This window comes from Gopherus evgoodei, chromosome 3 (assembly GCF_007399415.2).
Source record: "Gopherus evgoodei ecotype Sinaloan lineage chromosome 3, rGopEvg1_v1.p, whole genome shotgun sequence".
Classification (NCBI taxonomy): Eukaryota; Metazoa; Chordata; order Testudines; family Testudinidae; genus Gopherus; species Gopherus evgoodei.
This window is the reverse complement of record NC_044324.1, coordinates 112782091-112803618: the sequence shown is the minus strand read 5'-3', so window position 1 is coordinate 112803618 and position 21528 is coordinate 112782091. Positions and strand designations below refer to the sequence as shown.

At 42.7% G+C, this 21528-nt stretch overlaps 1 protein-coding gene across 2 annotated transcripts in view; it reads left to right on the top strand.

Annotated features, from left to right (window-relative positions):
* SLC2A12 (solute carrier family 2 member 12) overlaps nt 1-18643 on the top strand; it is a 40675-nt gene extending 22032 nt beyond the window's left edge. The window contains exons 3-5 of one of the 2 annotated variants that reach the window (XM_030556351.1): nt 6787-6909; nt 12912-13044; nt 16020-18643. In XM_030556351.1, the coding sequence (XP_030412211.1) occupies nt 6787-6909; nt 12912-13044; nt 16020-16119 (356 nt within the window). In that variant the 3' untranslated portion in view covers nt 16120-18643. The remainder of the gene's footprint in view (nt 1-6786; nt 6910-12911; nt 13045-16019) is intronic. The other variant, XM_030556353.1, reaches the window with a different exon arrangement.
* Nucleotides 18644-21528: the final 2885 nt, after the last annotated feature.

Below are 21528 nucleotides of genomic sequence, written 5' to 3'. Positions count from 1 at the left end.
GCGTCTGCGGACAGGGCAGCACACAGCAGACCCACCTGGCTTCACCTCCGCATAGGAGCTGGAGGGGGGACATGCCGTTGCTTCCAGGAGCTGCTTGAGGTAAGCACCACCTGCACCCTTGAGCTACCGTCCCACACTCCAACCCCCTTCCCCAGCCCTGTTCCCCTCCTGCCCTCCAAACTCCTCGATCCCAGCCCAGAGCACCCTCCTACACCTCAAATCCCTCATCTCCAACCTCACCCCAGAGCCCGCACCCCCAGCTGGAGCCCTCACTGCCCCCCTCCCTGTCCCAGCCCAGAACCCCCTCCTGCACCCTGAACTCCTCATTTCTGGCCCCACCCAAGAGCCCGTACCCCAACCCCAGTATCGTGAGCATTCATGGCTCGTCATACAATTTCCATACCGAGATGTAGCCCTCGGGCCAAAAAATTTGCCCACCCCTGGTCTAGGTGAACCTGAGTCCTGATGCAGGATGGCAATTTTTTTGTTCATATAGAACAGCTCATCTTTTACACAACAGTAATCACCTTTTACAGGGAAGCAATCCACATTCATGAATATTCTTTTTCTTCTACATATAACTGAATATATTTGAAAAAAAATATTGTATTGCTTCCCAAAGACACTAGAATTGCTACAATTCAAGTATCTAGCACACAGAAAAGAGGTCATGAGTTCTAACAGGGATGTTTAACTACTCTGTTCTAACATGATTGGAGGAGCAGACAGAATGAGGAAGAAGTACATATTTTACGGTTCAGAAACGGCTTATATCATTGCTCAGCTTATCTCCATATCATTGATGCTCATAGTTTGGACACAGACTCATCATTTTTAAGAACTTGAACACTGTTTACCACATCCTGGTTGTCTTCCATATGTGACTTCAGGGATTTGGCTCAAAGAATTTATCATAGCAAAAGAAAAAAAAAGAATTTAAAATTTGCATCACCAGTCCAGACCATTGGTCCATCAATTCTGGTATCCTGCTTCCAGCAATAACTAATGCCCAGTTCATGTGAGGAAAGCAGAAATAAGATACCCAAAACATCAATGTACCTAGAAAACTGTAGAATGAGGTACATGGGAAAATGTTTATTTCCTGATCTGCCAAGGAGTTGGGATACACACTGAGGCATGGCATTTGATTACCCTTATCGTAGCTTGCTAGTTTTACCAATGGTAATTAAATGCAGTCCCTTTTCAAATCTAGACACAGTTTTTGACTACAGGCAAAGTAATATATCCTTTCACTTGTTCCATATTTACTGACTATTAATCTTGAGTGGCCATTCTTGTCATATTATGGGATAGAGCCAAAAAGGAGGATTGTGTTCATTTACACAGATTTTAAGGCCAGGAGGGACCATAATGATCATCTATTCTAGTCTGACCTCCTGAACAAGACAGGCCATAGAATTTCATCCCATTATTCATGCATCTTAACTATCTTACCTGGTTTGGAATAAAACAAACTGCTTCTAACTCTGCCTTTTTTCAAGTTAAAACATTCCTAGCTTTTGCACTTGTTTGTTTGTAAGCCTCTGCATACTTCTAGCAATCGTTGTCCTTCTCTGGAGTTGCTGCTAAAGTGTTTGCAAATGATCAAATTCACTGAGGTCAGTGTCAAAACACTGTACCGAGTGATGTTAATGAGGATCACATGACTCTAAGCTCACCACACAATTTACAAGTGTGATTTTCCACAGTATGCTTTATCTGCCACGCAGGGCCAGCTCCAGGCACCAGCCCAGCAAGCAGCTGCTTGGGGCGGCCAACAGTGAGGGTGGCATGTCCGGGTCTTCAGCAGCAATTCGGCGGCGGGTCCCTCACTCCCTCTCGGAGTGAAGGACCTGCTACCGAATTGCCATCGAAGACTGAAGCGGCAGCGGTAGAGCTGCAGATCACAGCTGAGGCTTTTTTTTTCTTTCTTTGCTGCTTGGGGCCCAGCCCTGCTGCCTTGGAAGAAAAAGGTTATAGAAAAAATAGTCAGTTATGGCAAGATTGTCACATTTCCCATCCATGCAAGAGAATAAGGGGGAAATGTTCACCTTGTTCCTCTGCCTGGGCTACCAGCACCTCTGGTCTGTAGAAATGGGGAGAGAGCAGGCTCCATAGGCAGCTGCGTCTCCTTCCCACCCACCCCACTCCCCGAACTCCCAACATCCATTTAAATGGTGGAGGAGCAACTGGAGAAGGAGAGAGAATGGGTAGAAGTAAAGTGCTGCTAGTATGGGGCAGTAGCTGATTTGTTCCAAGGGGGAAATAAAGGCAAACCAGGGAAGGAATTGTGACTCACTGTTTGAAAGCAGCATGAACTAAACCAGCAAAGTCTCTTATTCCAGAATAAGAGTGTCTGCACAGAGAGTTAAAGTGGCATAACTGTAGAGGTATAATACCAGTATATTTCCTCATGTAGACGGGCCCTCAGACCCACAGGGCTACATGTTCAATCTAGACCCCATTACATGTACTCCAAAGGCCTGTATCTTATTCTGGAAGAAGTCCCACTGAAATCAGTGGAAATGCCGGTGGAATAGCATACTATTTTTTTGAGTGTAAGCAGAGCAGCATCTGGCCCCAGGTAGTTTAGCAAAATGTGATGTCCTACACTGCAAAGTACTCTATCACTCTTTGGAAATACTTAGAGCCAGGAGTCCTGCTGGAGAAAGACCTTAGGAGAGTTTGTCCTCAGAGCAAATGTTACTCATTAGCTGCACCCTCTGATTCATTGCTTCTCTGTGCAGTTTCAGTGTTGTGCCTGGTTTTGTATTTGCTCACTTATTTCTCTCCTTGACTTTGAAAGTTTGTTACATATTCTAAGACAGTGGCTCTCAAACTTTTTTACTGGTGACCCCTTTCACATAGCACGCTTGAGTGCAACCCCTCTTATAAATTAAAAACTCTTTTGTATATATTTAACACTATTACAAATGCTGGAGGCAAAGCGAGGTTTGGGGTGGAGGTTGACAGCTCGCGACCCCCTCATATAATAACCTTATGACCCCCTGAGGGGTCCCGACCCCCAGTTTGAGAACCCCTTTTCTAAGAATCTTTTGCCTACAGATATTCTGCTGACATTGCTTATGAGATAATCCCCTTCTTATCTTCAGTTTGGACCGCTTGTTGCTAACAGATCATTCCATTCCTTTCAGTCTTGCATACCTCTACCTCTTTCATTTCTAAACTGTAAATCCACCTAATCTCGTCTCACAATTTATGCTGCTAAAACCCTGAATTCTTTCAAGTACTCTGCTTTTTAAATCTGTCCATCAAGGGCTTGATTCTGCACAACACAGGTGCAGGAAAGGAAAACGTGAACAGGGAACTGAATGCACAAGCCCAATTTCTCATTGAAAGCACTGAGAGGGGACTTCTTAGTCAAGTGCCTCATTTGCGTATTGAGGATCACACTTAAAGCTGTGTAATTCTTCTAATATGCTCATTTTTACCACACCCTGCCCCTCATGTGTGGTTTTATTTGGTGTGGTTTGTTTTTGTTACATTCCATGCTTGAGTGTAAGTGAGAGAACACACAGGGCTGAGGCATATTTTCACTTAGGCCTCACCCAAAGCCCATTGAAGTCAATGAGAGACTTTCCCTTTGACTTCAGTAGGCACAGGTCATATCCCTCAGCACAGAGGATCACGCTTAGGCTGCATCAACACTGAAGCTGAAGGCACAATTCCCACCACAGGTAAACGTACATGTGCTACCTTTGATCGCACTAGTGCGCAAAAAATAGCAGCAGAGCCATGGCAACACAGGTGATGGGATGGACTAGACACCCAAGTAAGTGCCTAGGATCCTGGCTGGGATTGTACTCTGGGCAGCTAACCCCTCTCCTCACCTGCACGACCACAGTTACGCTGCTATTGTTAGCATGTTAGCCGAATCAAAGCTAGCAGATGTGTCTCTCCCCTAGCTGGAAATTACACCTTCATCTTCAGTGTTGATGCACCCTCTGTTCTTAGCCTCACTCCTCCCTGGCATTCCTTGGCTCATACTCAAGTTGAAAAACCACAGCTTTGTGCTCTCTGCAGCATGCACACCACCCCAGGACTGTCCAGACGTATGCTGTGTGATTATTACTGTAAAGCACACTTGAAGCAATGATGGAATGCTATACATGGTGGGGGAGGGGCATTATTTTCTGACCTGGAGTTAAGGTTTGGGCTTGCTATAGTGCTGAACGTATCTGCTGAAGCGAGTGCAGGAGGAGCAGTCAGTTACTCTGCAGAAGAGATAGGCAGGTTAGATTTTCTGAGCTTTGCATGGGGACTAGATTCACAGCTCTCGGTATTAATTATGATGACAAACAGAAGCTGACACCTAGTTACTGGTATCCCAAGAGGAAAATACAGCCCCTTTGTGCCTGTTGCAGCTGCTGTTTCTTAGCAAAAGGACAAACAGTGATAGTAATTCCAGAGAGGTGTCAAAAGACAAGAATCATTCATTATTTACAATTCAGATTAAGGGAAAAGAACGTATTAGGATATGTCTACACTGGCAAAGTTACAGCTCCAGCAGTTACAGCGCCACTCAGCGAGCGCTGAAGGGAAACCGCTGTTGTTTGTTCACACTGTCAGCTGCCTGTGCAATAGCGTGTTCACACTTGCAGCACTTGCAGCGGTATTCTGAGCGGTGCACTCTCGGCAGCTGTTCCACAGAGAACCTCTTTCTCGTCTGCCGCTAACACTTATAAGAAGGTGGAGGGGGCCGCGAGGAATCCTGGGTCTTGTCCCAAATGCCCCATGATGCATTGCTTTGCATCCCAGCAATCCCTGTGCTTCCGTACGCATTTGGCACCATCTTTCAACAGTTTGTGTACTGCGTGCCCTGCCTCTTTGGGCTGCAGGAACGGATCTCAAACTGTTGACCAGTATGCTGCTCAGTCTGACCAACACATCACATGTGGCAGTGGAGTTATTCCTTAAACTACAAAAACAAGAGGAGTGGCTTATATTTCTCTACTTCTCCTGGATCTAAATCCAACCACTCAGAGCCAGCAAAGTGCAGGTTATCCACATTTTCTTCCCAGAAATGTCTCTGTTTTACCCACATTTGTCACTGCCATGGTGCATTGAGTTCTGCCCCTGCCAAACAGGAACCCTTTAGTCATACTTGGTGTGGCATATGGCCAACAGGAAGCACTGGCAAATGTTCTATTTTAAAATCGTAATTTTCAGAGATTTTAGTGTAAGTGTACAGGAAACAAGCATTTAGTGTTCTACAGGAAGAAAATCACTAAGGGCCCAGAGTCATGGCTGTGACCAAAGACCTGAAGATGCCTGTGCCCCACCTGTATGTTCTCCTGATGCTGTCCACTCCTCCTGCATAAGCTATCACCATCCTCCAGCCAGGACCAGCGCTAGGGGTTTGAGCACCCTAGGCGGACAACAATTTCACTGCCCCGCACGCTGGTCCCGCGGCTCCGCTGGAGCTGCCTGCGAGCAGTCCACCGGAGCTGCGCGAGCAGCCGACCGTGCGCAGGCACGACTGCGGCAGCTCCACCGGAGCCGCAGAGCACCGGACCCTCCGCAGGCACCACTGCGGCAGCTCCACTGGAGCTGCCTGCTGCCCCCTCCGGCAAAACGGCGCCCATCAATTATTCTGGTGCCCGATTGCCTAGGCTGCCTAAATGGTAGCGCCGGCCCTGCCTCCAGCTGATCTAAGTTATGCTCTGCTGCCAAAATGGCCTAAAGGCTCTGTTATGACAACAACAAATTGTCAGGGCACAGGAAAGGCCTAGCATTCTTACTTGGGACAGGTGGACTTAGGAGCTACTAAACCAACTCTCCACCAGAGGAAGATCCCCCTACACTCGGGTTCTCCTCTTGTATCTGGATAACCCAGTTTTTGGATCACTTTGCACTGGTGGTGTGAAACATAAAGCAGCCATAGTACAACCAAAAATCAGGGCCTCTGTCCTCAGTTCCACTTGTGCAATCCCATTAAAATCACGGTGTGTAAGTGAAGTCAGAATTTGGCTTTATGTGTACATGGATATTAGAGTGATACACAGGTCCACCAAGAGCGGATTTGGGCCCCCATGAAAATTTTTTTCAAGCCCCCCAGCAAGAGCGGACCGGCTAAACGTGGTCCCCTTCCGGACTGCCGGGCCCCGGTAATTTGTACCAGCTTCCCCCACCTCTCGTCGGCCCTAGTGATACAATATTATATATAAGACAAAGGCAAGAGACTCATAAAACAAGAATAGAAATATATTAATCATATCTACCTTTACCTCAAGAGGAAAGAAAGCTTATATATATATAGCATACAGCTGGAATAGCAATCTTGCTGTATTTTTGGCAGGTATTCATAATTCAACGTAACATGCAGTGCTGCTCACAAACCAATGGGTACTCTGTTTCACTGCCTCCACATACATTAACATGTATTCCGAGAGAGAAGTTTTGTCAGTTCCCTCTTTCACATTCAGCTGTGCAGGGATTGCACTGTCAAACCTTGCCTCACACTTTTCAGACGTAGTGTTATGCATACGCTTGAAACAGGAAAACATCGTTCTAGTGTTGGATTGCCCTGAAAAGCCTATAGTACAGTAGTTGAAAGGCATTTTATTGACTGAATGTGACTCACATGACTAAGGTACCACACATAGCTTGGAGTTCAGGCCTTGGTCAAGTGGGAGCTGCTGGTGTTCAACACTACAAAACAAAATCAGGTCACTCATTCAGGTGTCTAATTGTAAATTTATGTCCCTAATTTTAGGCACCCAGGCTTCCTTTCAAAAATAATGTCTTTTTTTCCCTTCCTTTCAGTGACCTGGCTAGTACTGAGTGAAATTTTCCCTGGTGGGATCAGAGGACGGGCCATGGCTTTAACCTCTAGCATGAACTGGGGTATAAATCTCCTCATCTCCTTGACATTTTTGACTGTAACTGGTAAGAATTCTTTGTTTCTTCTTGAGTGTATATGCCCATTACCGGGCATTGTGATGCTTTCTCAGGGTGTGTAGCATTGTATGTCACCCTGTTAGCTCTGTGCCTCAGCATAAAAGGGAACTGTTGATGTTAAACTGAGTGACAACTCCCTGCAACTCCTGTTGGTTAGCCATCCCCACAGATCCCTCAGGACTCTACCAGTCCTAACTTTGCCTTGCAGGTTAACCCTTGGTGCACTTCAGTTCCCGAACCAGAAGCATCTCTCTAGCCCATCACTGGATGCTCACAGAAATTACCAAGTGTGCTGGCTCTAAAGAGATGCACCAGCTTGCTTGATTTAACCAGGAATTCACACTCTACTGAACACAACAGCACTGAGATATACTTACGAGGAAACAAAGAAGTTTATTAACCAAGAACTGAAATTTATGTGATATTAAGCAGAGATAATATACAGAAAATGGTTACAAATAAAACAAAAGTATCATCCCACATTTGGGGAGATGGGATAGCTTAGTGGTTTGAGCCCTGGCCTGTTTAACCCAGCATTATGAGTTCAATCTTTGAGGGGGCCATTTAGGGATCTGGGGCAAAAATCTGTCTGGGGATTGGTCCTGCTTTGAACAAAGGGCCAGACTAGATGACCTTCTGAGGTTCCTTCCAACCCTTATGTTCTATGATTCAAACTTAACAGGCTACAATCCTTGTCTAAGGCAGTCTTCTCAACTACAACCACTCCTTAGTGTCACCAACCCACCATTCATGGTTACAAAGAGTACTGACCAATCTGCCCCCTCAGTGATGGATAACCAAAACATCTTTTTGCTTCTCCTTATATTCCCCAAAGTTGATCCTTTTCACTAGTCAGGATGAACCCCTGGGGATCACACTCCAGTATGTTCCTATGCTGATTTCTCATCCTCATGTTAATTTGCTCCTCCTGTTTACTTCCAACACAAAATGAACTGTCCAATGTTTCTGGCATCACCATGCTCACTTTACATCAGAAAAAGGGAGATAACTGTTCTCCCTCTTGTCTGGAAGAAAACCTGTTTCTCCCTTTGGTTACAGATTTTAAAACTTAATATCAGTAAGTATCCATAATTCCTCCTATAGTGTTAATACATGCATTTCACAATTATACTAATGACCAGTGCATCACTGGATTTCATTTTACATCTCACACAACATTCTTTACAGATAAACACCGTGACAGCAATGTGTGAGGTGTAATGAGTTTTTCAGGCCTGACAAGAGTTGCTGATGCAATAGTGAACTACCAATGTGCCTGTGCATCAAAGGCACAATGAACCTTTACTGTATGGACAACATAACATGAAACATTAGAAATAAAATGTAAGGGCCAAATTCAGAGGTGATTTGCTGCTGAGTGTTCCTGTCCCCATACAGAGTACACTAGATCAATTTAGACTTCAACTGCAGCCCTGACTGCCTTCCGCTCATGCATCAGTAAGTAGGGGGTAAATATGCCTGAGGAAGCATAATGGAATCGGAGTATGGGACTAACTTCTATTACCTCTGAATCTGGCCACAGGTCTCTTTCTCTGGCTATCAAAGATCTCTTCACTAATAAGCTATACAAATAGTTAGGACTCAATCCTGCTTCCCCTGAAGTAATGGAAGTTTTACTTTAGACTAGTGCTGGTTGAAAATTTTCCAGTTAAATGTTTTTCCATTTAATCAGAACAAGTTCCTGCCAAGTTTCAATTCTAATGAAGTTCTGTTTAGGAAAAAACTGGGAAAAAATTTTTTTTATAAGGCTGAAACATTCATAGACTCATAGACTCTAGGACTGGAGGGGACCTTCAGAGGTCATTGAGTCCAGTCCCCTGCCCTCATGGCAGGACCAAATACTGTCTAGACCATCCCTGATAGACATTTATCTAACCTACTCTTAAATATCTCCAGAGATGGAGATTCCACAATTTCCCTAGGCAATTTATTCCAGTGTTTAACTACCCTGATAGTTAGGAACTTTTTCCTAATGTCCAACCTAAATCTCCCTTGCTGCAGTTTAAGCCCATTGCTTCTTGTTCTATCATTAGAGGCTAAGGTGAACAAGTTTTCTCCCTCCTCCTGATGACACCCTTTTAGATACCTGCAAACTGCTATCATGTCCCCTCTCAGTCTTCTCTTTTCCAAACTAAATAAACCCAATTCTTTCAGCCTTCCTTCATAGGTCATGTTCTCAAGACCAGCAAAGAATCCTGTGGCATCTTATAGACTAACAGACGTTTTGGAGCATGAGCTTTCTTGGGTGAATACCCACTTCGTCAGAAGTTCTCAAGACCTTTAATCATTCTTGTTGCTCTTCTCTGGACCCTCTCCAATTTCTCCACATCTTTCTTGAAATGCGGTGCCCAGAACTGGACACAATACTCCAGCTGAGGCCTAACCAGCGCAGAGTAGAGCAGAAGAATGACTTCTCATGTCTTGTTTACAACACACCTGTTAATGCATTCCAGAATCACGTTTGCTTTTTTGGCAACAGTATCACACTGTTGACTCATATTTATCTTGTGGTCCACTGAGACCCTTAGATCTCTTTCTGCCATACTCCTTCCTAGACAGTCTCTTCTCATTCTGTATGTGTGAAACTGATTGTTCCTTCCTAAGTGGAGCACTTTGCATTTGTCTTTATTGAACTTCATCTGGTTTACCTCAGACCATTTCTCCAATTTGTCCAGATCATTTTGAATTTTGACCCTGTCCTCCAAAGCAGTTGCAATCCCTCCCAGTTTGATATCGTCTGCAAACTTAATAAGCGTACTTTCTATGCCAACATCTAAGTCGTTGATGAAGATATTGAACAGAGCCAGTCCCAAAACAGACCCCTGCGGAACCTCACTTGTTATACCTTTCCAGCAGGATTGGGAGCCATTAATAACTACTCTCTGAGTATGGTTATCCAGCCAGTTATGCACCCACCTTATCGTAGCCCCATCTAAATTGTATTTGCCTAGTTTATTGATAAGGATATCATGCGAGACCATATCAAATGCCTTACTAAAGTCTAGGTATACCACATCCACCGCTTCTCCCTTATTCACAAGACTCATTATCCTATCAAAGAAAGCTATCAGATTGGTTTGACACGATTTGTTCTTTACAAATCCATGCGGGCTATTCCCTATCACTTTACCACCTTCCAAATGTTTGCAGATGATTTCTTTAATTACTTACTCCATTATCTTCCCTGGCGCAGAAGTTAAACTAACTGGTCTGTAGTTTCCTGGGTTGTTTTTATTTCCCTTTTTGTAGATGGGCACTATATTTGCCCTTTTCCAGTCTTCTGGAATCTCTCCTGTCTCCCATGACTTTCCAAAGATAATAGCTAGAGGCTCAGATACCTCCTCTATTAACTCCTTGAGTATTCTAGGATGCATTTCATCAGGCCCTGGTGACTTGCAGGCATCTAACTTTTCTAAGTGATTTTTAACTTTCTCTTTTTTTATTTTATCTTCTAAACCTACCCCCTTCCCATAAGCATTCACTGTTAGACATTCCTTCAGACTTCTCAGTGAAGACCGAAACAAAGAAGTCATTAAGCATCTCTGCCATTTCCAAGTCTCCTGTTACTGTTTCCCCCTCCTCACTGAGCAATGGGCCTACCCTGTCCTTGATCTTCCTCTTGCTTCTAATGTATTGATAAAAAGTCTTCTTGTTTTCCTTTATTCCCATAGCTAGTTTGAGCTCATTTTGTGCCTTTGTCTTTCTAATCTTGCCCCTGCATTCCTGTGTGGTTTGCCTATATTCATCCTTTGTAATCTGACCTAGTTTCCATTTTTTATATGACTCCTTTTTATTTTGTAAGTCATGCAAGATCTCGTGGTTAAGCCAAGGTGGTCTTTTGCCACATTTTCTATCTTTCCTACCCATCAGAATAGCTTGCTTTTGGGCCCTTAATAGTGTCCCTTTGAAAAACTGCCAACTCTCCCTAGTTTTTTTCCCCTCAGTCTTGATTCCCATGGGACCTTACCTATCAGCTCTCTGAGCTTACCAAAATCTGCCTTCCTGAAATTCATTGTCTCTATTTTGCTGTACTCCCTTCTACCCTTCCTTAGAATTGCAAACTCTATGATTTCATGATCACTTTCACCCAGGCTTCCTTCTGCTTTCAAATTCTCGAGTTCCTCCCTATTTGTTAAAATCAAATCTAGAACAGCTTCCCCCCTAGTAGCTTTTTCAACCTTCTGAAATAAAAAGTTGTCTGCAATGCAGTCCAGGAACTTATTGGATAGTCTGTGCCCCGCAGTGTTATTTTCCCTACATATATCTGGATAGTTGAAGTCCCCATCACCACCAAATCTTGGGCTTTGGATGATTTTGTTAGTTGTTTAAAAAAAGCTTCATCCACCTCTTCCACCTGGTTAGGTGGCCTGTAGTAGACTCCTAGCATGACATCACCTGTGTTTTTTACCCCTTTTAGCCTAACCCAGAGACTCTCAACACTTCCATTTCCTATGTCCATCTCCACCTCAGTCCAAGTGTGTACATTTTTAATATATAAGGCAACACCTCCTCCCTTTTTCCCCCTGTCTATCCTTCCTGAGCAAACTATACCCATCCACACCAACATTCCAATCATGTATATTATCCCACCAAGTTTCAGTGATGCCAACAATGTCATAGTTGTATTTATTTATTAATTTATTGTTGTATTTATTTATTAATTTATTGTTTCAACCTTATCAGACTGAAATGTTATGATTTTTTGTTTTGAAAAAAAGACTTTATAAATTATAATGTAACAAAATAATAAGAAGAAATAGCTAAAATGATTTGATCAACCTCAAACAGTTTATTTCCAGAACTTTATTTCACCAGAAGTTTAGAAATTTTTTGGTTTTAGACCATTTCAAACAAAAACAAGTTTCCAAATGTCAGAATTTCCTGCAGAACAGAGTTTCAACCAGCTAGAGTTCAGCAGAAGCAGAGTAAGCCCTCAGCTGATTATCTTGGACCTCACTGCAGGTCTGGTAGAATTCAGTAATGTTAGATGGAGTGCTGAGATTAGATTATCAAAAAGAGGTACGATTCAGACTTAAAACAGGATAAGGAAAAATAGACTGCTTTTCCCTGGTTAAAACACAAGAGAAATTTCAGGCCAGATTCTGTTCAGTTAAATGAATGTAAATCCACAAAAATTCAACTAGCAAAAGTGGAGTTAATCTGGATTTACACAGGCAAGCAAAATTTGGCTGTTAGTCTTCAGTCAAAAGACTGAAGGTGCATTCAGGTTCCAGGAGTTGTACTTGCATATCTGAGCCTACAATAGAGCCCAGAGTGACAGCCTTAACTTTCAGCTCATGACACAAATTGACAGATGCTAGGAGATTGTGATTCTGATCTCTTGTATTCTCCATTGTTCCAAATGTATTTTCAAAAACTGGTTATTGACTGGAACCAACAGGAGTTAACTCCTTGATCCATTACTGGCACACAGTGGACTGTCAGCAATGGAAGTACTGGAAACTGCCAGCATGAAAGGATTAGTTAGAGCTGGCAACTCTTGAAATGTTATTTTTCCTTCATAAAATGTTCACATCAAAATATATGTTGGAGGCATTTCAGATCCTCTGCCCTTTCTGACCTGCACCAGTGGCTACCAGACCTGCTAACGGGGGATAGCAGCTAAAAGTCAAGCCAGTAGAACATGGCTGAATTCTATTTGTGGTTTCTTAGTTTGCTTGCACAAGGCTGGAACTAGTGGTAGTGGGGTGCTGCCGCATCCTCTGGCTTGAAGTGGTTTCCTTCCATTATATGCAGGCTTTATAGTTTGGTTCAATGGCTCTCAGCACCCCCACTATACGCATTGTTCCAGCACCCCTGCATCGGGCACAATTAAAAATATAAGTTTTCCTTTTGGCATAACAGTTACTTACAGATACAAGGGCTCAGTGCTGTCAACTGTGATTTCAATTGGACTGCCGAACCACCCCCCTAGTAATACTAACAAAACATTTTTTTTTCTTTTATAGACCTAATTGGTCTGCCATGGGTGTGTTTCATTTACTCAATAATGAGTCTAGCATCACTGGCTTTCATCATTGTGTTCATACCAGAGACAAAGGGATGCTCTTTAGAGCAAATATCCATGGAACTAGCTAAACAGTAAGTATCAAGTGTATTTGAATCCCCATCACACTCCCAGTTGATGTGTGGCCTTTTACTGCCAGATTAATAAACAGAAAGTTACTTTAGGTTTGCTTGCAAGATCAAACTCCTTGAGGGTTTGATCCTTCATTCTCTGAAGTGGCCCCAAAAGAGGATTTATAGTCTCCCACATTCAACTTCATTATGATGAATAAGTAAACTGTAAAAGTAGCTAGACTAGAGGTCAGGTTCTCCAGCTGCTTTGTATCAGAACAAAAGAGGGAAAGTGCACTAGTGAATCTGTCCTTTAATGATGTGGAGGACCTCAAAAGCTTCAGAGGTTCAGATGAGTTTTAAGCACACAAAAATTCTGATCTGAAAGAACCTTCCGAATTGCTCAGGTCTTCAGATCTGTTGGGAAAATCTCACCAAAAAAGACCTACCAGGAAGTCTTGTATATGTCTCTACTCAGTTATATAGGGTAAATTCCAGCACAGCAAGAGTTGAGTTAGATGGCTACATGGGAACAAGGATACTCGCAAATTTTCCTTCTGCTTGGCCCATTCTGACAATCCTTTATGTGTTGGAGTTCCATCTGCGTCCTTCCATAATGCATAAGCAGAGGAAGTCCTATGTGATTACATATTTAACAATGAACCCTCAAATCTCGTAGGGGCACAAAGTTACAGTTCTATAGTATTTATATGCTGTATTCGCATTCTTTAGGTAGGAGCTTCACTGATCAGAAATTAACTGATGCCTTTTAAGGGTGTGCTAATTTGTATGTGTGTCCCCTGAAAATTTTGGGAGGGATATACAGGACTGAGATGTAAAACTCAGGACTTTCCTGAAGTGTTGCAACCCTACATAGGGCACAGGACTGCAAAGGACCTCCTGGGTCAGAGACTTAATAGGGAATCCAGTCATATAAGACTGTTCACAAACTTATCAAGCTCCATTTTAAAAACTAATTCAGTTGTTTGTCCCATTACTCCAATTGGAAGACTGCTTCAGGGCCTCACTCCTCTGATGGTGAGAAGCCTTTAGCTACACCAGCTATCTGCTTTAACAAAGATCAGCCTCAAAGGAGTCCAACATCATGGAAAAAGGGGTAGGGAAATCACAGAAAATGATAGTTGGCCATTGTAATTCTTATGCAGTCATGTTACAAGATGTCATAAGGTGAAATCCTAGCCCCACTGAAGTCAATGGGAATTTTGCTGTTGTCTTTATTGGTGAAATCCTGGTCCCACAGAATTCTTTTGGCTAATCAAACCAACCATTATCTAAATTTGAGTAGACTATTGCTGTCCAGTCTCTGCTGCTGCTCTGTCCCCCTTCACTAGGTACTACTAATTTGAAGGACAGGATATAACAAGTTCCACTGGCTGGATGTTGAAATGAGAAAAATTCTTATAAGAAATAAGACATTTTTTGACAGTGAGAATAATTAGCCATTTGTGAAACTTATCAAGGGAGATTCTTTATGACTTGAGGTCTTTAAATCAAGACTGGAGCTTGGCTGTTCTCAGTGGTGGCAACTGACAGAACAAGAAGCAATGGTCTCAAGTTGCAGGGGGCGAGGTCTAAGCTGGATATTAGGAAAAAACTATTTCACTAGGTGAAGCACTGGAATGGGTTACCTAGGGGGGTGTGGAATCTCCATCCTTAGAGGTTTTTAAGGCCCAGCTTGACAAAGCCCTGGCTGGGATGATTTAGTTGGTGTTGGTCCTGCTTTGAGCAGAGGATTGGACTAGATCACCTCCTGAGGTCTCTTCCATCCCTAATCTTCTATGATTCTATAATTCTATGGATGTCTTTGTAAAGATACTCTGTAATTCAACCAGAAGTGATTTGGCTTGAAAATGTTCACTTACATAGAGGAAAGAATAATTCCCTCCACTGTAGGAATTCCTAGGTGTTGCCAGACTAGATGATCATAGTGACTCCTTGTGACCTTAAAAATCAATGAACTTGAGAATACAATAGGGTAGTAGCTGACTACCAGTCTGAGAAATACCTATTTATTGGACAAGATTTAAGGACTCAATCTCCTTTGCTCTCACCTTTCTCCTCTATCATTAAATAAACTGCAGAAAGAGAAAGAATCATTACAAAGGTCCAAGCCCTCGTCCAGACTAACCCGCGGCATCGGCGGGTTAAAATCGATTGCTCGGGGATCGATATATCGCGTCTAGTCTGGACGCGGTGTATCGATCCCCGAGCGTGCTTACATCGATTCCGGAACTCCATCAATCCGAACGGAGTTCCGGAATCGACACGGAGAGCCGCGGACATCGATGCGGCGCCGTCCAGACTGGTGAGTACCTCGATTTTAGAAATTCGACTTCAGCTACGTTATTCTCATAGCTGAAGTTGCGTATCTAAAATCGATTTTAATTCCTAGTCTGGACGTGGCCCAAGCTAGCAACGTGCAAGTGACTGTTACACATGGTGTAATAAAGTATTTTCCTTTCTCCAGCTAATTCAAATTAAAAAGTTAAGCAAAACCTGCCACCTAGTGGAGAGATAGGGTAACGTGCTCACATAGTTCATGGGACCATGTCTTTCTTTTCAAAGCTCCAAAGATATCTATGTTTCTGAATAAATAGTAAAGTAACTAAAATACTTACACAGACAAAAATTAAGCTGTAGGAATCCTGTGTCAAAACTAAAGCTGTCTGAGTGATATCCCAACAGTCTAGTCAATGCATTTGCCAGTTTTTGTTCCTTACATTACTCAGCAAATGTTTTACATGATAAGCTGTAAAAACTGTTTATTGAATAAATTTATTCAACAAATCTTTGAAGCAGTTATTGAATTACTAGCTAATATTAGCTAGATATTACTAGCAAATGACTGTGCATTATGTGACCAGCTGTAATCAAAACTTATTTCTGTGTCACTGAACTGGTCAAAGAGGTAGAAATATTTACAAAGGGAGAACAAACTTTGCCCATTTGATTGAATGTAAATTTTTCTTCTCTTTCAGGAAGTATACAAAGAGCTCCCTTTGTTGGATGGGCCAACGCAGAGAGAAACTAGTGCCAATAGAACTTCCCAAGAAAGATCATCATGAGCCTTTCTACTAGACTGGAGAAGGATATTTGTCCAAGGGCTACCAAGACAGTTTCTCTAGAGAACTAATGCTCAAAACCATTCTGCAGTACTGACACTACTACACAACACTCAGTCTGTACTCCATTCTTTAGTAGCTTTATATTGTCACTGAAAGAAAAAACATTTAAGATTTTTGTAGTTTAAAGTTTATTAGAATGGCTTAAAATAAGTAAAGCCAACATTCCTCACCTCCTCCAAATTAACCAACCTCTAAAATATGGGAGGTGAATGGGTATGGAAATAAAACAATTACAATATTTAACATAGGGATAACCACACTTCTAACCTCTTCAACTTGTGGGGACCGTCAGGGAGATGGAAGGGATTGATATCTCTTCTATCCTAGCAACTGGAGACAGGAACAATCAGAGATGACTTCAAGATCACTTTGTGTTGCAGCACAGGTCACATTAGACTGGAAGCCTTGAATATATAAAAGGAAGAATCTGTGCAGTGCAGTTAGCAGCTTTATTATTCACATCTGGCCATGCTGGAGGTCTCCATGACTCTCTCAGCACCCTTGGCCCAGCGTGCACAAGTCTTGTGTGACACTTGGATTGGATTTCACTGTCTACTTTAGTTATTCCAGAGTCAGGAACATGAAAGTGATCTTCCCCGAACAATCACCACTCGCCCTGCGTTAAGCACTAGCTAGATCATGGTCAGTTGCTTTGCTGAGCAATAAGCTTGATTAACTTTTAAAACAGCAGCAGCAGCAATTAAAGCTACATTGCTGAACTTCTAGACTTGGGATGCTTGCTGGACTAGTACCTGCTAAAGGAATACTTGGAAAAAGTAAATCAGCAGGACACAAATGGCCATTTTCCAGTGCCCTCTTACATGCTGAGACACATAGGACTTCAATCTGTATTCAGTGATGACCATAATTAACTTACTGTACTGCTTAGAAATGTCAAGCTGTAGCTTTCACCAAATGCAGCCTCCAGCACTCAACAAAAGTATACTGAGTGGCCATGGTGGTTACCCTGGATAGCTCGAGTGGAGAAACGCCTACTCTCTTTGCCTAGAAGGTCATTAATGTTCTGGTAAAGTGAGCTCTTAGACAACAAATAAGTGACCCAAACAGATGGGTAGTCTTTTTTTTAGGGAAATCCTGATGGCTCACCGCAATCATACAGTGGAGTCTCTTCTCCTCATGACCAGGATTTAGTCAAGGAATCAGAAATGATACCATCAGTTGATATTTGAATGTAACTTTGGGCAAGAAATGTGGCACTGCTTTAATTACTCTCATCTCATTGAAAAACCAGATTTTTTTGCACAAAAGGAACCGTAATTTTCCAACCCATCTGGCCAAAGCTATAGGCCTACTCAGGATACAGGTTGTAAAGGAATTAAGCTTTCCATTAAGGATTCAAGAAGTGCATATATTAAATACTAAGTTCAAATCCCATAGAAAAGCTAAGATACAATTTACTAGCAGCTATTAGGAATTTAGCTACCTCGGGATGTGAGCCTAATGATGACAGCTTCACCTTATCCTGCATGCTATGGAGCCTGATCTCTCAGAGAATTGACATCAAAACCCTACCCAACCTTTTTATACAGGAAGTATCAGTTGTAATCCATCCTCCTGCCAACGCAGGAGTTTTAATACCATGATATTTTCCAGAACTTTCTTTGTTTTAAAGGACACAGGCCCTGGAGCTTCCACCAAATCCTTTAGATCATTGCTCCAGAGACTGGTAAAATCTCATGATTGGCCATTTTTTCCTGACACTGATGGTGTCAATACTCACATTACCATGAGTGTCAATTTTGGGCTGAATTCTGATCAATCAGACAGATCAAGAATTTTCCCTGAGTCATCTGCAGTTTCCCTTTTTGAGCAGAGCTATAGTCACTGCTTGCAATTCAGAAGTATTGCTGTGCACTCTAAGTGGGGCAGAGCCCCAGAGCAGGCAGAGCACAACAGCAGCTTCCTCAAACTTCCCCTTTCCCTCCAAAAGCACTACACTGCAGGAAGGAGGAGTTAATAGAGGTCAGAACCTCACCTGCAGCCAGGAGGCAGCTGTTGGAATTGTGGGGGCAGCTGGAGTTGTGCAGTGAGAAGCTAAGGAGTGGGGAGGGCCAGAGACAAGTGGAATCCAGGAGAGCAGGATGTGTGCGCACACATACATTTTGTAGGCATTCAAGTTTGAATTTTCAACCTGCCATTGTTATATGCACTTTGAAGATGGCAAGGGGGTGTGCAAAAGCCAGACTAAAACCTGCAATTTATTCACCTTTTGAAAGTCTCAGGAAATTTTGGGTTCAGACTCAGGATTTTCAAACTCTTTGGGTTGGTCATACTGTAACTCAGCCTGAATTTTCCTTCCCTTAAGGCATTATAGGCTGGTTAATAATTTAAAAATACTAGTGTTCTTCCCTATATTAAAGCTCCACTTTGGACTATTGAAACTGAAGATTAAAGGTTATGTTTGTACTGTTTATGCCGTGTGTTTATTTTGTGTTTCTCACCACGTGGATAATAAAGCATCTAGGCTGTTATGTTTTATGTTTTGTTTGTGTGTTAAACACACACCAGACAGAAAAGCAAAAAGAGACAGATTCACTTTCATTTTCTCACGCATTAGCAAAATATTGTGCTAGGGCTGCAAACACTGCAGTGTTGAAAAAATACAGTGAAATTAAACAAAGTCACAGAATATTCCTGTTGCTCCTAGACATTTGCTCAAATGTGCTTTTAGAAAAGAAGGTTTGGGCCACATGTAATGCAACAGTGTTCTATTATTTATATGAAGCTGTTCTCTGGGCTTCCGCATGCAACTAGTTTTCTCATTTTTATCTTTTTGGCACTGGAGGAGAGTGACTTCCCAATCAGCAGACACCCTTATGGCTCAGGATGGGGTAGCAGGCTCTCATCACCCGGAACCTGCTGCCAAACACCACTCCAGCCCTTCTGTGCCCTATGTCTTCTTATGACTCAGCTCTTTAGCCAGGTCACTTATAGTCCCTCCTCTTCCAGGAAGTCCTACCAATAAATTATTCAATGACCTTGTGTTAGATCTTCAGACCCTGACTCTGATCTCTGTCACCCTTACAATCCTTGTCTCAGAGCCTCACAACATCTCTACCTCCCCATGTTCCCCAGCCTCTCTAGGTTCACCCTTTTTTCAAGGAAGGGGCTTCCAGGTGTCCCCTCTAGAATTCCAACCAAAACCATGAACTTAAACTGCTTCTATCCCCCTCTGGCTCAATTTCTCATCCCTTTTAAATTACTCCCATAGGTGCCATTCTTTAGCTGAACATGGAGTCCCAAGGCTACCTCTCTTAGACTCTTAACACCTATTTCAAGGTCCACCACAGAAGCTACCTCCCTCCTACAGCTTTCTCCCAGTTATCCTGCTACCTAACGTCTATCAAACCTAGTTCAAAGAGAGGGAACTCTCAATGTTCTAGATGCGCCCCCCCTCAAGCTCTCTCTCTCTCTGTCAGCCTTCCTTACCCAGCTGTCCAATAACTGCAATCAAGCCAGGATCAGCAGGAGAATAGTTGCTGCATCACAGGTGAAGCTGAGCTGCCCCCCGCCCCTTAAAGGGCCAGCTAGCCTCTGACAGGCACTGATCCTGCACCGAGCTCTACCCAGACAGACCTCTAAGCCCTCTTTCATGGTATCGTATTCCAGTCAGGCAGCGTTGGGCAAGTTATCTTTTTTCACAAGTCATCCACTTCAGTCCTTCAATCATTCTTGTCACTTGATGGATGATTTGCTGCCAATTTGTCAACATCTTTCCATTACTAAGAAGTGCCCAGGAATAAATGCAGCATTCTTAAGTTGGTACAGTCTTAGCAATAGCATTTAGCAGGAGACTGTCAGCTTCCCAATTTGTGCCCCTATATCTTCATGATCCCTCTATGCAGGTACTCCAAAGCTGTATTGGTTTATTATTACCATCATACTACAATCTATGGGTCTCATGTAATTTACTTTCCACTATCAACCACTTGGTCCTTTGCAGCATTTCTGTTTTCTAAATAAATGTCTGCCACTGAATATTGGTGTTATATCCTGCAAATGTTCCCACAAAAAAAGACAATTGGCTGAGGAAATCTCATGGCAGTTACCTCCCAACCCATTCTCATGAATGACTGGACATGTTTGTGCTCCAGCTCTCACCTCACATTCCCCATTGTCCGGGGACCTGGCTGAAAGAAAGAGAAAAGAAAAATTCTCTGGGTGCCAGCACAAAGCCACCACTAACTTTGCTGCAGCTATCTAACCGGACTTCCAACATCTCCAAAATGAGATAATGTAGACTGTGGCTTTCCTTTTTACTGTGCAAAGCTCTATGCAGCCCCAACCCTCTGGAGCTCCAGTAGGGGGATTTACACAAAGTCACAGTGAATGATGAACGATGGCACGGAACTGGCATTTCCATCTCCATGGTCCACCTAAGCAGGGTCCCTTTTGGGATGGACGTGGAGGGGAAGATAAGGATCTATACATCTAATCACAGGGGCCTTTTTTATTATTTCTGTCTTAACACAACCTCCCAATTTGCAATTATCTGGAAATTTAACTATCAACATTTTGTCTTCTCTTCCAGATCTTTAATAAAGATATTAAATAAAACAAACATGGATCACTGCAGCAGCCTATCGTTTGCCTCCCCCCCATCTTGATACATCACTATGTTTCTTTATCCTTCATTCACACTCCATCAGGCAGCTTTCACTCCAAGTAACTACTAATATCCAAGCCAGTATCTTTTTCTCCAATTAATTTGAATGAAAATCCAGAAATATTTTGCTGACTGCACCCAATTGATTTGTGATCTGATACAAAAGAAGCAAGGCCACCTCTTGTAGTTGCATACTCCAAACTCTTCTTCAGCAGTAAAGTACTGAAGGATCACAACCCAGCCTTTATACCATGATTTTGGTCTTAAGAAACTCATCATATTTACTGCTCATTGTCCTGTTATCTAAATCAGCATGAATTCAGAAGTGCTGCATTCCTCACACACACTGAACTTGAAAGTGAACTATGCAGCTCCTCCAAACTAGCACCTCTAAAAACTTGATACCATCATGTATTTCTTTAATGACACATTTTACATAAACTGTTTTAGAAATTAGAGTTCAAAAATTGTCCCTATAAGTTATTTTTCAGAAATGAATAATTGGTTCAGTGATCAGGGCAAAAGCCTGGGACAGGAGAGTCCTAGGTTCATTGTCCTTCCTCTGCCACATGTTCTCTGTATGACCCTGGGAAAATCATTTAGGGATAGAGTCACAAAATGAACCAACATCTAAGTCCTAGATCTTCTGCCATCTTCTGGAATTCACAGCCCCAAAGTAGGCACTCAGGCTCCCTATACATTGTAGAGTCAAGTGCCTAAGAAGGGGAGGCTCAG